General features: G+C 38.4%; 1 protein-coding gene and 1 long non-coding RNA gene across 4 annotated transcripts; both read right to left on the bottom strand.

Annotated features, from left to right (window-relative positions):
- Nucleotides 1-3,030: 3,030 nt before the first annotated feature.
- On the bottom strand, nucleotides 3,031-3,398 carry LOC105355919. The gene is made up of 2 exons (XR_910232.2): nucleotides 3,358-3,398; nucleotides 3,031-3,279 (listed from the first exon to the last, which is right to left on the bottom strand). It is a non-coding gene; the product is annotated as an uncharacterized LOC105355919 (long non-coding RNA).
- A 1,956-nt stretch (nucleotides 3,399-5,354) lies between these two features.
- LOC101158134 (solute carrier family 40 member 1-like) lies at nucleotides 5,355-13,680 on the bottom strand. Of its 3 annotated transcripts, XM_023964676.1 has the most exons (7): nucleotides 12,603-13,680; nucleotides 12,450-12,517; nucleotides 12,144-12,303; nucleotides 10,884-11,344; nucleotides 10,466-10,720; nucleotides 8,128-8,808; nucleotides 5,355-6,793 (listed from the first exon to the last, which is right to left on the bottom strand). In XM_023964676.1, the coding sequence occupies exons 5-7, from the start codon at nucleotides 10,716-10,718 to the stop codon at nucleotides 6,534-6,536; spliced, it is 1,194 nt and encodes a 397-aa protein (XP_023820444.1). In that variant the 5' UTR covers nucleotides 10,719-10,720; nucleotides 10,884-11,344; nucleotides 12,144-12,303; nucleotides 12,450-12,517; nucleotides 12,603-13,680; the 3' UTR covers nucleotides 5,355-6,533. The 3 variants fall into 3 exon arrangements, with proteins under 3 accessions (XP_023820444.1, XP_023820442.1, XP_023820443.1); XM_023964674.1 differs by having other exon boundaries at nucleotides 10,466-11,344; XM_023964675.1 differs by having other exon boundaries at nucleotides 10,466-11,344; nucleotides 12,144-12,517.
- Nucleotides 13,681-14,761: the final 1,081 nt, after the last annotated feature.

The raw sequence follows: 14,761 nt of genomic DNA, 5'->3' as shown, positions 1-14,761 counted from the left end.
TGAGAGGAAAACAAAACTCAATTGTTACCTTTTTTGAAATAATAAAATACGTGCACATACATGAATACACAGCTTGGAGGCTGCTTTTTTAAGCTGGAGTCTTTTGTGCTCCCCTAGAATTTTCTACCTGTTAAAAGTCTATAAAGTTGCGTTCACACCTCCATTGGTAATTTGCATTCAGGCTTTCAATGAAAAGTTTACGCGAATGGTGCTAAATATGCGTTTCGGGCTTCTGCGTTCAAAACTTTCACATTCACGGTCAGCTGCGCAAGTTTACATGACTGTTTTTGGGCTCCATCTACAAAACACCATTGAACGTATTTTAAAAGTTAAACCAGGTTATACTTGACCAATCAGGGACTTGATTGGATTTGGTAGGGACGTCCGGATGTCTCTTTGAATTCACTGAAGTGCCAACCGTTTGAACATTGATCACGTAGGAGAAATTAAAAACTGTGGTTTGTGTTAAAGAACGCTACATCACATGCCCGGTGTATCCATACCTATACATGTGTAGAACAAGCCCCAGTCTTCATCCCAATGATGGGTAGTTTGGTTATGGGATGTATGAAAAGTTTAACTTTTGTGGAGGAGCAGAAAGATTTAAACACACATGATCACTTTTGTTTTAGCTCAATGGTGGTTTAAAAAAGTCATGTAAGAAAAAAATTTATAAATTTAATTAAATCGGAGTTTGTATGAAACTGCTACAAAGACCCAGAACAATCAAACTGAGACGTGTGAAACAAGATAACAAATGAAAAAAGGCCGGAAGGTACGGTACACTCTCAGGAGACCCTTTATGATAAGAACAGCAAACACTGAGTTAACCACTCTGGTTTAGTCCATCCATTAGCAGCTTGTTCATGAGAACAGCTAGCCATTCAAAAAGGGCAGTTAGCTTCTTTATCCTGTAGTTAAAGATCTTATCAGTTTGTGGCGCAATCCAGCCCCCCCCATGCCTGAGACTCTTTATGCACCTGCCATTGTGGTAGTTACATCTTGGAGGTAGTGATGATTTTAACAAAAGATCAGTCATTGACAGACCTATGGTGTCATGCATTTTATTCATCAGCACTTTTAAACAATTTTGTTCCAATGATGAGAGCTTTGGTGAAGTTTATTGTGACTTCCATTTTTCAACATTTTAAAATTTGTATTGTTTAGTTTCCTTTCTCCAGGTCATCCATTACTAGGTTGCTTTTTTGTACAGCATAATTTGATCAGGAAGTAGATTCAAGGTGCTTTCCACAAACAAAATGATGAAGCAGCTCAAATAACACTTGAATAACAAAATTAAACTGCTAAAACAGAATTTGGTAAATTAAAAGAAAAACAGTCAATAATTGTTTTTACTTTTATTTGTAAAACCCTTGAGGTTATACTACAATGAAAAAATATGGTTGATACTTTTCATGAAATGTATAATGTGCCCAGTTTCACCTCACTGAGCCAATCCTCCTTGATATAAATCGATCTTACAGAAGGTATTGGTGTGACCATAGTGACCTTACCTGATACTGACCGTGTTGTAGAGTATACTGACAATACAGTCAAAGGGGGACCCCAGCCCAGAAATATTACAGGGTTGTGTCAGGCAGGGCATACAACGTAAAAACTCTGCCAAACCACCTGTGCAGGTCAGTGACAGCTGATTCAGTGTGGCGATACCTAAAGAGACATGCCAAAAGTTGCCAAAAACTGACAGAGTGGTGATGTTGCTACAAAAGGTTCACAAATCAAATCCCAGATTTAAAAAAAGACTTTTTTTTACCTCATCTAAAGAAAAGGCTAAGCTGCTTTTTGGGTACATTTTTTAAATTTGTGTTGCAGTGTCGCCAATTGGAAATTGTAATCAAATCACACATATTAAAAATATGTGTTGTTTGTATTATATCCAGTGTTTGTATTATATTATATATTATAATCCAATAAAAATAGACTTCTTGTAAGTTGTGCACTTACAACAAGACTTTTTTTGGGGGATTTTTTCTTTTTTAAAGCCACCAGTACTTGTCAAAAATGTACCATGCGATGTATGTGTGGTACACTTTCACTCAGGAAAGTGAAAATTCTTTCAGCAGAAAAATATATAGATTTAATTTGGCAGCAGTGACCCAGATTCTCCAGAAAATGAATTACAAAGTGAGACTGCCTGAAGCCAGGCTTGTTAGTGAGCTTCATCTAATGCACAGCGAAAGACGGGAGCCCCACAACATCCTTGGAAGGTGCGTGATTGTAGCCCTCAAGCTCTGCAAAAGAAAAAAGAAAAACACTGATGAAACTCTAAAGAGCTCTTGCAGAATCTCCTTTTGCAAAACATTAACCCTATTCAGTTAAATATGAATGAATAAAAAATGAGTTCTGGTTTTTCACAGAGAACATTAAACTGTGGAATCCCTGAAAAACAGTCTTTCAGAGTCGTTCAAATGTCCTTTCTTTGGTGTAAATGTAAACAGAATTCAAAGGGGAAGTCCTGTCATCCCACAGAAATGAACCACTGCTGGTCTCTGCTCCATATTTAGGTCTTGAGACCTTCCTGACCATCTGGAATAAACACCATTCTTCTCCACATAACTGGAATATTTCTACCCTTTGTAGTGGGGTCAAGGGAACATGTTTGTCCTATTAAAAAGTATCCTCTTTATCTGTGATCAGTATTTCTGTCCAACTTGAAGTGCAAGTAATGCGTATTTAGTGGAATAACAAAATTGATTGTCTAATGAATAATGTTTGGTTACAAGCAGCAACTCCCATCTGTCCTTCAGGTACTGAGGATAAAAAAAACACATTAAAACATTATAGATTAAAGCTGGAAGTTAGGTTAGACACACATGACAGCGAAATGTTACCATTTTGTCGGCAAAATATCGTTTTTTTACTTTTGATGTCATTTCAGGCTCCAAACTTTCTTAAACTGATTCTCTCTTCTGTCTGTAAAAGTCACAAATAACATAATGACATCATATTTGGCATATATGTACAAAATATGTAATCTTTACTTATAAAAACTAAACAGGAGCTGGTAAATGTCATGGTTTTCAGGCGAGACAGACCCAGATGCTGGAACTCAGAATGATCAGTCGGGTAAGTAACTTGGTAAGTGAGTTTAATCACAGGAAAAGTTGAAGAGAATAAATCCTTTGACAGGAGGGAATCCGGACGTGGCTCGTGGCGAGGCTGGAGGGAACACCGCGGCTGGAGGACTCCGCGCTCGGTTCAGGACGGCAGATGAGTGACGGCAGACTTCCACACAGGTGACCTTCGTTTGGGTAAATCCTGAGACAGAGAGGCAGAACATGAGAGCAAGGCAGGACAGAGACATGGGACTTGAGCAGGCTGACCAGGCGTAGTCACCGTTAGGAGTTAACGAACTGGCGTCGATGAATGGGTTGGATCTCCTTAAGAGTAGGCAGGTTGATGAGATGAAGTGGTCACAGCTGGAGGAAGTCAGGAGCAGAGCTGAGGGGGCGGGGCAGACCGAGGCACCGTGACAGTAAACCCTTAAACTTATGATTAAAGTATAATAATTGACCCTTTAATAACCCCCCCAAAAAAAGAAAACATTGGGGACAATTAAAGATTTAACGGAGATTACCTGAATGTATTGAGGGTGTAATTGCAACTTTACCGTAATTGAAATCAGGTGTGACTGGATTTCGCCAACAAGGACTAAGAGGAACAGAAACGTAGAATAAAAAGGATGAAATGCACAAACCTCGATGCCAAAACAAATTTAACTTGAGTAAGACATAAAGAACAAAAGACACAGGTCTCAGTAGATCCTTTTACTAGCAAATTCCTCTATTGAGCAAGCAAGCAGTTTTGGCTTCAGGGGCCATCTAATTGTGTTAGTGTCACTTTAAGTTTTTTTTAAAACCAAAAAGCCTGTGTTTTGAAGTGTTCAAATGCATTTTCAAAATAAAACTCAGACTAAACGCTACGGAATAATTTATTTTATGTCTTGGAGTTTTCTTTCAGACTAATCTTTTTTGTCGGTCGTTTTTTATGTCGTTTTTTTTTACCATTTTTTGGAATTTTTTGGAATTAATTTTTTCAAGTAGTGCAGATGTCTTGTTTTTTTACTTTTTTTTTCTCAGATGCTACTTTACATGTCAATTTGTTTGCAAGTAAACATAAAAAAATACTAAAGAAGAAAATATAAATATCACCTATGTCCATATACAGTGAGAAGTCCCTGATTCAAATCCCAGCTGGGACCTTTCAGTGACGTCACATTTTCTCCACGTGTATGCATGGATTTTCTCTGGGACCTTCAACTTCCTCCCACCTTCCAAAAAGATGCTTCAAGGGCTAATCGGTTACTCTACAGGGTGTTCTAAAGTATTATGCAATTTTTTTATAGATGATGCTGTGTCTCTGGGCTCTTTGGATCACTGACATCAATCTCAAACACCTGTGATAATTAGTTTGTCAGGTGAGTTCAAATAAAGGACAATCTACCAAAGAAGGACGTTCCACATTATTAAGCAGACCAACATTTTTAGTGAGTATGGGAAAGAAAAAGGATCTCTCTGCTGCTGAAAAAGTGAGAAATAGTTAAATGCCTTGGCAAAGTATGAAAACTTTGGATATTTCACAAAAACGTAAGCGTGATCATTGTACTATTAAGAGGTTTGTCGCTGATTCAGAGTGCACTTGTCCCTAAGTGCTCATGTAGGAGAAATCATGTGGCCCTGCAGTAGAATGGTGACATGTGCAGGGTGTCAGGGTGTACCCCACTTTTTGCCCATCAGGATCCCTGGGACCCCAAAAAAGGATATGGCAGGTTAAGAAGATGGATGGATGGACATGTCCATATGCACATGTAAATGAAGCCATTATAATTACTTTTAAGAGAGTAAGAGAGTTTGTTGAATTGCTTGAAAAGGAGTGGGAGGAAGCAAACTTACAGGTATATATTCCCACCCCTACTGTGTTTTACTGAACAATTTTTTTCCATAGTTATCATACTCTGGCACTATTCTGTTGCACTAAAAAGACCTTGGTAACTAAATTCAACACATTTTTAGTTGCAAGAAATGCATGTTGGATTAGGTCAAATCCAACATCAAAGCTGCAATGGAGTAGAAATGGAACTTCTGCCTAAAACTGCAGTCTTAGCTTTTTTTATGACATCTGATTGGTTGGTTTTGCAAAAGTTGTCACCACTCCAGCTTCATTCCTGATGACAGAATTCCAATATTTTGTAAACTACTATGAAAGAGTTCCATTTTTTAACATATGTGGCATTAAAACCGATCAACCAAGAATGAGCCTCAAATGTCTCATAATACCCTTGTGTTTTAATATCCTTTAAAATCATCAAGTCATTGACCCAAAATCACTTATTTATCTTTATTATCATAAATATCAGTCATAAAAATAAGGATAACAAAAAATACAGAAGCTTCACAGTTTCACATACAAATATATGGAGATCTGATGTGTTTGCTTTGGCAAAATCTTCAGCCTGGATCTTCTCTGTACATTGACAAAGTATAAAAATATGAAGTAGTTGAGATCGAGTCCCGAGATGTTTGTATTCTTAGCTGAGGTAACTTAGTGTTTAGTTCATCCGAACTACAGAAGAATGAAGCAAAGGCTAAAACAAATAACTCCAACAATAGTGATCAACGTTTGCTATAAAACTACTGTTGGTTTCAACCTTGTCAGAAAACGGAGCTCCTCTTGGATTTCTATGAAACTAACAATGCCACTCTTTATAAGGGAAAGGATGTTTTGAAGAAGATAATTCATCCAAATACATGAAAAATCTAGATTAAGTAAGTGCTAATGGAGTTTGGCGCTTTATGATGTGCTGATTTGTACTGCTGCAGCACAAAAACAAGGCTGACGTGCATAACAGGAAGGCAACTGTTTGCTTGATTCATCCACAGAGAAACAAACCAGGGGAAGTCATTTCACTTTGTCCATTCTAGGGGTAGGCTGCCTTTAATATTTATTGTTTCATAAAACAGTCCCCACATCATTTTCCCTTTGTGCTCCTTTTTGGACAACCTGGAATATTTCCAATGGACGGATCAGTAGCAACAATGCCACTTGTCAGAGGAACTTTCCGGCTTGTTTTTCTGTACATCATTCACATTAAAGTCCTTTTCGGAACACTGGCTCCTTACTGAGTGAGTGACAGACAAATCTCGCCATGCACCCACCCTCCCCAACACCCCGCTTCCTTCTTCTAGCTGCCAGACTTAAGAAAGCGTCTAACAGCTGCAACACCTCTGCAGACTTCACACAGGTACATGCTGAAGTCTTAGACTTGTGTCTGGTTGTCTGTTGTTTTAGGATAGACAGGTACACAAACCTCTCAGCGGATGCAAATGAGTCGAAGACAACACTGCACCTGAGCTCTGCTGCTGTGGCACACCAGACAGTGACTGAGCCCAGCCCAGTCCCAAACAGACTGTTGCAAGGAGATTGCAGACGGAAAAGGAGCGAGGCATTCATTTTGAAGTGGATTCAGTGCTGGTAAGCGTAAAACGCAAGGATATGCAAGCTGTTCTACCCGTTTAAGTATCCAGGCGGTGTTTTCTCTTTGCTTTATATGCATACATGAAGTACATCGTGTGCCCGGTGGTGATGAATAATACAGAAATGATCACTAAGATGCCAAAGTGTTCAGGTTGGGGAGCGGAGATCACCATGATGAAGTGAAGCAAGTCCATCAGGTAATTCATGGAGCTCTGAACTCCATTCACCACGCCTCTTTCTGACTCACAGATGGTCTCCTGAAGAAGCTGGGTCACGGTGAGGTCAAAGGACCACAGACCTACAATACAGTTGCCATTAAAAAAGGAATTTCAGTAAAATCAGACATCAGCAGAGCATCAGCTTTATTCCAGTCTTGAGCTTAGTTGTGAGTTAAACACTTTTGAGCTACACTAGTTGTTAAATTGTGTGGATGCAGACACTACTATAATTGAAATTTTGTGAGCTCAAGAAATTAACCTCAAAAATCCGTTGACTTCTCTTTTGCTCAGACAGAAAGATAGATGTCAAAGTCCATAAGGCTAATCATAAAATAAAAGGTGATGCATGGGTAATGTTTTACAGGAACCACAGTAGGATGCACATTCATTTGATATTTTTCTAACATAAAAAATAAAAACATTTTCAAACAATAGGTGCTTTTTAAAATAGTTATCTGGCCTTTATTTGTATTTTGTATTTTCCTTTCACACGCTGTAAAGGGAAATATGCAGTTTCAAATTATCCTCATTGAGGGACACAATTGCCCTAAGTGAACTCTAGACCCTTGACTGGCATGTGTATATGTGGAATGTGCTAAAGAGACATTTCAGATTTTTTTTCTTTTGTAATTCATGCTTCTCTCTTGCTGTTGTTTTTACTATTCAAATAGCACACTGTTTTTCCTCTTTGGTCTTCCAATAGTCAATGTGGATTTACAGTATAGGTGAGCTACACAAGGGTTCATTGGCCAATAAACTGGGACCCTTGTTTTCAGGCAGACCAGAGTTTACTTGATTGACCAAAAGAAAATCGAATCTGCCAGACAAAGTAGACCATTCATTGTAGCAACGGTGTGAAAGCACTCTGAAGCTACGTTCACACCGGCCTCAGCAACAAGGGTTTCCATGAAATGTATATGTAAGTGAGTGTATATGTGTGTTTCTGGCTTCCACGTTCAAAACTCTCACTTTGCCCTGTCATTAACCACATCTTTAAGACTCTTTTTTGAGCTCTATGTACAAAACATGCATCTCTTGAACGTGTGTTGAAAGTTAAACCAGTTGAATCAATAGGGACTAAGATTTGGCGTCCTTTTTCGTTCACCAAAGTGCCAGACGCTTGAAAATTGATCATGGAGGAGAAATGAATAATTGCAGTTTGTACCCGGCTTGAATTATACAACACCAAGTGTTTCATTTATTGAAACAGAGCTGTTAAAGAAAAAGCCTGGGGCAAAATTCATGTGATTTGCACGGCTTCAACTTTTTTACCAAGCTTCTTCTAACTGTAACTGCATCCGCTATCGGGTAGTGACAGTCCAGCGTGAACACCATATGATAAATGAACACTCATTCTTGAACACGTGTCACGTGCCCAATGCAAACGTAGCATAAGTCAACTTTTGACACTTACCAATGCGTGCTGTGATGACTCCGAGGAACAGTAGAATAATAGAGATGTACGATTCTGGTGCTGTTCCGGGTGGCACATTATCAAAAAGTACTGTATTGTTGGTCCAGTGGATGGAGGAGCGATCGGGGAGCAGTGGTTGATTGTTGCCCCCTGTCAAAGGGTAAGTGTGTTTTTGGCTTTGACTTGCCATCCCTCCAGGTTCAGCAGATGAGTTGTAGGTAAAGTAGGGCATCAGTAAACTGAGATCCACAGGGCTTCCAGGAGCAAACACAGAACACACACAAAAGAGCAGGCAACCCAGATGGAGGCAACTGGAAATGATGCCTGTGTTAATGAGGCCATAGGTCTTCCTGAGTCTGGTGAACATTATGGTGCCCATTAACCCTGCGACAGCTGACACGCCCATCAGCAGACTCAGAAGAGAGCCGCTGATGCCCTGTGTGTAGGCATAGCCGGTGGTGATACAGTCGAAACCCAAGACTGTGGTGTAGAGGAAAGCCAGGCCCATTCCTGCCAGGAAAACAGGCTGGTGATAATAGGCCATCCAGCCATCTTTACATGTGCTCACCAACCAACGAAACCTTCGGAAACACAGAGGCACTTTTGTGATGTCTTTTGAATGCACGCTTAAGTTGCAGTTGCCCTCTGTCAGAGCCTGAGGTTGTCCAACAAGGCCTTGTCCTGATGCAAAAAACAAAAACAAAAAACAATGTCAGGCTTCATTTTGGATCATCTCTTTTAGAGCTGTTTTCAGCACTGCTTCTATTCAATGCCAGAGCTTAAGTTACCTGATTAATTTACAGTAATGCTTTTTAGCTGACGGAAGTTGGAAATTATCACAAGAAAATATATTATAATACTAACTTACACTGCTCAAACAGCCTCAATAAATGCTAAATTGGCTAAATACGAATAAATACCAAATGGATATATCCTGTGTATAAATATTTCAGGTTAAAGTGACAGTACTTATATGAAACCTTTCAAAATATGGTTCAAAAAATAAATTCTGCTTCAGAATGCTGAAAACGTTACATCTGCCTATGTATTTTTGGTTTATTAAAACGCGTAATATTTCAATAATGATTAAAATGAAGACCACCAAAAATATAAGCATACTGAAAGAGATAAGCATCTAAATATGAAACTGGTAAAAGAAAAATAATCATCCAGAATATGTAATTTACAGAAGGCTTTTTGCTCTCCACACACAAATCAACAAAAGTCATAGAAAGCAACAAGAACAGGGCATTCAACTTATTAAACAAAATTTGGATAAAACGTTTTCTAAAAATACCTGTGCTAGATTTTCTTTTGTTTAAACTCTTAATTAAGCTAAATACATACCGTATTTTCCGGACTATAAGTCGCTCCGGAGTATAAGTCGCACCAGCCCAAAAATGCATTATAAAGTAGAAAAAAACACAGATAAGTTGCACTGGACTATACGTCGCATTTTGACGGGAAATTTATTTGACAATATCTGAGACCAAGAACTAATAAGTTCCACAACCTCATATGACACAATCATAGCAGACTGTTTATCTCATAATTTCACAGTAATTCTTTCTCATACTTATTTATTTATTCCTTTCATGAAGCATCATTAGCCAACTAATACTCTGTTTTCATCCTGTATTTGTAGAAACAGTTGTCATTTTTATTGCATTTCTGAATCTATGAAATCATTGGAAAATAGAATATTAGGTTGTTAGCCTTCAAGATCTTACTGCAAAAAAAGGTTTGCTGATTCTCTGAGTCACTTAACATACTCTTAACACTTAACATACCTCATACATCAAATTGACCCAGGAGCATCATCTCTGTTCCTCACAAATGAACAGGAGGGTTAACAATGTATTTATTTCTAATATAAGTCGCTGCGGAGTATAAGTCGCACCCCTTGCCAAACTATGAAAAAAAGGGCGACTTATAGTCCGGAAAATACGGTATGTATAAAAGCTTTAGGAAGCATCTTCCCATTTATTTTATCATTGATGGCACTTGTTGAATTGTTAACAAAAGATTTCTTACTCAATGAAAAAATGTATACATTTTTTGTTGATGATTTTGTGCGTGACAAAAAAACGAACTTTAAAACTTTAATGACCTTTTTTTTTTTACTATATGTTGGATGCCACCTTTTTACTATCACATTTAATAATAAGCATAATAATAAAAAGCATCTCTACTAATATGTGCAATCGTGATTTAATTGCCCTTCATAAGTGTTGACTGTGGGCTTTTAAAGGATCTTTCTAGAGAATTTTAAAATAAAATTATGGCATTTCAATAAGGCAGAAGGTTTTTACCAAAACTCCCAGCATTCAGTTCATACCTCGATTTCCTCTCCTTATCTTCTTCTTGAAGCACACCTGATCATCCTCATCTGTGGGTGGTTTGACAGACAAAGCAGGAACAATGCGGTACACCCGCGACAAGAAGAAGAACTCTACAATCAGAGATAAAAGGTTCCACCCCAGGATGAAGCCACAGCCCACCACGTTTGAGGCCAGGGTCATTACCTGTCCCACTGCCAGTGGGGCCAGGATGTTCGTCACCTGATCTATCCTCCTCATGGTTGCATTCATTCCTTTTGTTTGGATGAAACACACATCGGTTAAACCGTGTTCTCCCGTGAAATTTTCAACCACAGCACAACGTAAAGAAAACATTTTCTTAAAGCATTCATCCTGCGTCATGTTGAAACGCAAGATCAAAATATTCAAAGAATATAAAATGGTAAACGCCCTCACCAGCAAGGTGACCTCTGTTGTAGCCTGTGATAACTACAATCCAGTCCCTCTGTATGGCAATGGTCAGCGCTGTACTTGCAAGGTTTGCCACATCTGCCAGGATGATCACCACCGTATAACAAACCACCTTGTGTGAGTTTTGCGATGCAACATGTTACTATGACAGCATAAAGCAGCCACCAGCTCAAAGGACAAACAGCAGTGACACAAGAAAGACAAGAGAACAACAGAGTGACTCCTCCCAGTAAGGATTGTGGTTAGCATAGTCTGAATAGATCACTATTTTACTGTGTTTTGACAGTATTTACTAATAATTGACAGGACATCAATGAAGTGTCTACTTACAGTAAGCCATCCATCCCAGATTTGTTCAATCCTTTGCTTGTATGAGAACACCAACATAAGCACAATGCTACAAACAGTCACTGAGGTGTTCTGGATGAAAAGAGATGCATGGGCAACTAAAACAGAAGATGAGAAAAGGTCGTTTCAGACTTTTTGAAACACCACGTTTTTTGTTTGTTTTTTAAGTCTCACTCCCATTATATTCTGATCTATTGTAAAGGGTTCCCAGTGGTGTTTTAATTATGATTGTGTTGTTTTTAAGCAAAATAAAAACTGTGATGCTTTCTAGGACATCGTTTCTGCAGGGCTGCAGTAGTTCATCAGAAATTTGCCTCTGGGTTGGGGGCGGGACTGTTGGCACGTAGTAAGCCCGTCCCTATTTCCCATCTTTTTCCCATCTTTCCTTTGTACACACTCTACCTGCTAGCTTACAGACCCTCACATACCTAACCTAACATTATCGGAGCAACAAAAAAGACGAGCAAAATTAGAGTTATCCAGCGGTAGTCAGATGCCAGCTCAGACAAGGAAAGTGAAGATGTGCATGGATCTATTTGTCTACAAGTGGATGCAATGCAATGGAGCATAAAGCATGTAGCTTCTACGTCACAACTACGAGCTTTATCCAATGATAATGATCTGAAGAAATAAATACTAAGAAATCATATTTTAAACTGAATTTTTTTATACATGACCATCATGAGAAATATGCCACAAGAAAATGTTAAAACACCAAAATCATAATTTTCATCAATTTGAAACGATTGATTTCCAATTAAAAGTGATTGAAATACTCAAAGTGGAAACTAAAAACATGATTTCTTATTCTGAAACTTGAATGAAAAATATGTTTGCACTTTCAATAAAGTACTGTATGCGAAAGTTTACATCGACATGTGATAAACATCTGCGTACCTTTATTTCTAGGGTTACGGTCAACCCAATCTCCAATCAAGGCCCCAAACAGGAGCACTGACCCTGCCACCACCAGTCCAAACACAGCAGTCAGGAGTAGGTTATGGCCATACAGCTCAATGAGGAAAACAGAGATTGCGAAGTGCCACATGCGGTCACCCTACGGAAAACAAGACAGAAAAAAACATATCATGACGTCTGTAATTACAAGACTGGATCAGAATGCTTACATAACCCAACCACCTTTCATTTTTGCTCTCTAATCTTTTGTTCTTTGAACAGGTTATGAAAGGAAAGGTTTCTTACCCACATTGACAAGGCTCCACTGACATAGATGAGAAACTTGGGACCTTTGAGGTAGACAAGAGCTGAACCTTGCAAGAACATGAATGAGAAATTAAAATTCAAAGACCATGTAAATGCTCTGCAGAAATCCTGGACATATCTAGTGATGTTAACCTGGTATGCTCCTTGCTTTTTTAACTCTTGACTCTCTGGCATCAGACTCCAACTCAACCACAACCTCGCTGCACTGAGAGGCGTCTGCTTGCTGAGACATTTCCTAGAAAGAAGATTGTTTTTAAAAAAAAGTACATTTGACCAGTTGATGAGGGTATTTGTACTGCAGGCAAGTGATAGTATCACTTTGTTGACACTATCAAACTGTTCCTTTTAAAAGCAAGCAGAGTAAAATATAGGAGCCACAAAGAAGTGTCCAGTGGTGCTGCTATGTTAACTGATCCCGTATCCTTTTTCCTTCGACTACAAATGTACTTTCTCGACAATTTTGTACCACTACCTTTGAAGTGTGCCCCAAAAAAATGTCCAAAAGTTAGTACACATGGTCAGACTACATGTACGTTTGGCTATATAATGCCTTTCTGCTAGTTTACCACAAGATTTAGCAACACCTAACTGCTTTTATAACTACAAAACCCTCAATAATGCAGTCCTTTAACTCACGTCTGTGCAGCATTAGTTGTCACCTATGTTTGGATGTGGTACTCAGTCCTTGCTGTTGTTCCTTAGCGATTTATTCCGTGCCATGTAATCTACATCTAGAATGCTAGTCTTTCCTGAGAGCTGGAACTCAAGCTGTAATAGTTTGAAAGGCTTAATAGCATCACCGTGTTCAAGTGCACCATTGTATGAAAGTGCCAGAAAAGCAGAACAGCCAGGGGGACAACAAAAGCAGCCAGCATATTCTAACGCACGTGACACCGTTGGGACAATATCACTGTACAGCACACACAAAAAAAGACACTGTGTGACCAAAAGTACACACATTACCACACATGGCCAGTGAGGGCATGCATGCACCTCCACCCACACGTGCGCTGTCCTGCTTTTCGTACACCCACATGCACTGTTGACATGTAAAAAGAAAAGGAGACATAAAGGACACATCATGCAACCCTCCATCACTCTTGCAGTTAGCACAGGCTGAAGACCTCCACTGCTCCAGATTTCTCTCATTTTCATTATTAATGAACACAGATTTTAAAAACGCAACTTTTGTTGTTTTTTCTAAAATGAAAGTTCGTATTCATTTGAAGTCTTTTCAAAGAAAGCTTGACTCAACCTGACTTGACTGGAATCCCACCTGTGATGTTCTGATACACCCATTGTGCTACATCAAGGACAACATAATAAAAAAACATGGAGGGTTGGATGACATTATTTGGGATTATTTAAAAATATTTTTAAAAGTTCTCACTGTATCAGAAAGGATAATGAGCCAAAACAATTAATCCATATTATGTAGACAAATCTCAATCTGTATTTTGTGAAAATCCTTTCTTTGACAATATGTTGTTTAGCCGTTGTTTATTTTCTCTTAGGGGTAAGTTGGAGCATTAAAGATCCAAAAAAGCAACATTTAGAACACAAATATTTAATGTTGTTTAACATCAGTTCACTGGTGCTAAACCCACGTGAATCATGACATCATTTTCTGATGATGGATTTGGCCTAACTTCTTGGAGACTCAATTACAACCATCCCAACAGTGACCCTGGCTGGACAAAATGTGTTCCTACAACTTCTTGTTTTCCCTTCCGTCTATAATTGAAGACTATACTAATCGGGTACTTTTAAATCTAAGGTTACTAAAGACAAATATGCAAAAAAAAAAAAAAAATCAATTATTTAAAAATGCAAATATAATGTGCTCTGTTCTGAAAAAATAGCAAAGCCATCCATTAGGTTTAAGTGTTACATTGACTTTTGCTTTTGTTTTTGATGAAAAAGACATGTGGGCAAGTCACAAAAAAGGAGGCTTTGTCTATTTGTCTATTTGTCAAAGACAACAGGATAACAGGGACTTGAAAGAATAAGCAAATATTACTGTCCCTGTATGTTCCATGAATGAAAGTCAAGTTAAATTACTACATTAAGACTTTATAGGAAAGCAGCAGCTTTTGCTATTGTACCTTTTAGCTTATAATAGGAGCTGTCTGCAAAATCATAAATATCCGAAGAAAAAAAACACTTAAGTGTGGATGTAAAGAAAAAATCAATGAAAAAAATAAGTCGAAAGATCCAGACAATAGCAAAAGTCAAGACAAAACAGCAAAAAACTATATTGGTAGATACAAATAAATGAAAAATAACAATTC

The sequence above is a fragment of the Oryzias latipes genome, chromosome 16 (assembly GCF_002234675.1).
Source record: "Oryzias latipes chromosome 16, ASM223467v1".
Classification (NCBI taxonomy): Eukaryota; Metazoa; Chordata; class Actinopteri; order Beloniformes; family Adrianichthyidae; genus Oryzias; species Oryzias latipes.
Note: the sequence above shows the minus strand (reverse complement) of the source record. Positions and strands in the feature narration are given on the sequence as shown.

Bases quoted from the DNA above. Each gene is read 5' to 3' on its own strand.
- LOC101158134 (XM_023964675.1), bottom strand. From the start codon at position 10,829: ATGACGCAGGATGAATGCTTTAAGAAAATGTTTTCTTTACGTTGTGCT. The intron at 8,809-10,465 runs GTATGAACTGAA...TTTTTGCATCAG, and splicing joins GATAAGGAGAGGAAATCGAG to GACAAGGCCTTGTTGGACAA. The intron at 6,794-8,127 runs GTAAGTGTCAAA...ACTGTATTGTAG, and splicing joins AGTCATCACAGCACGCATTG to GTCTGTGGTCCTTTGACCTC.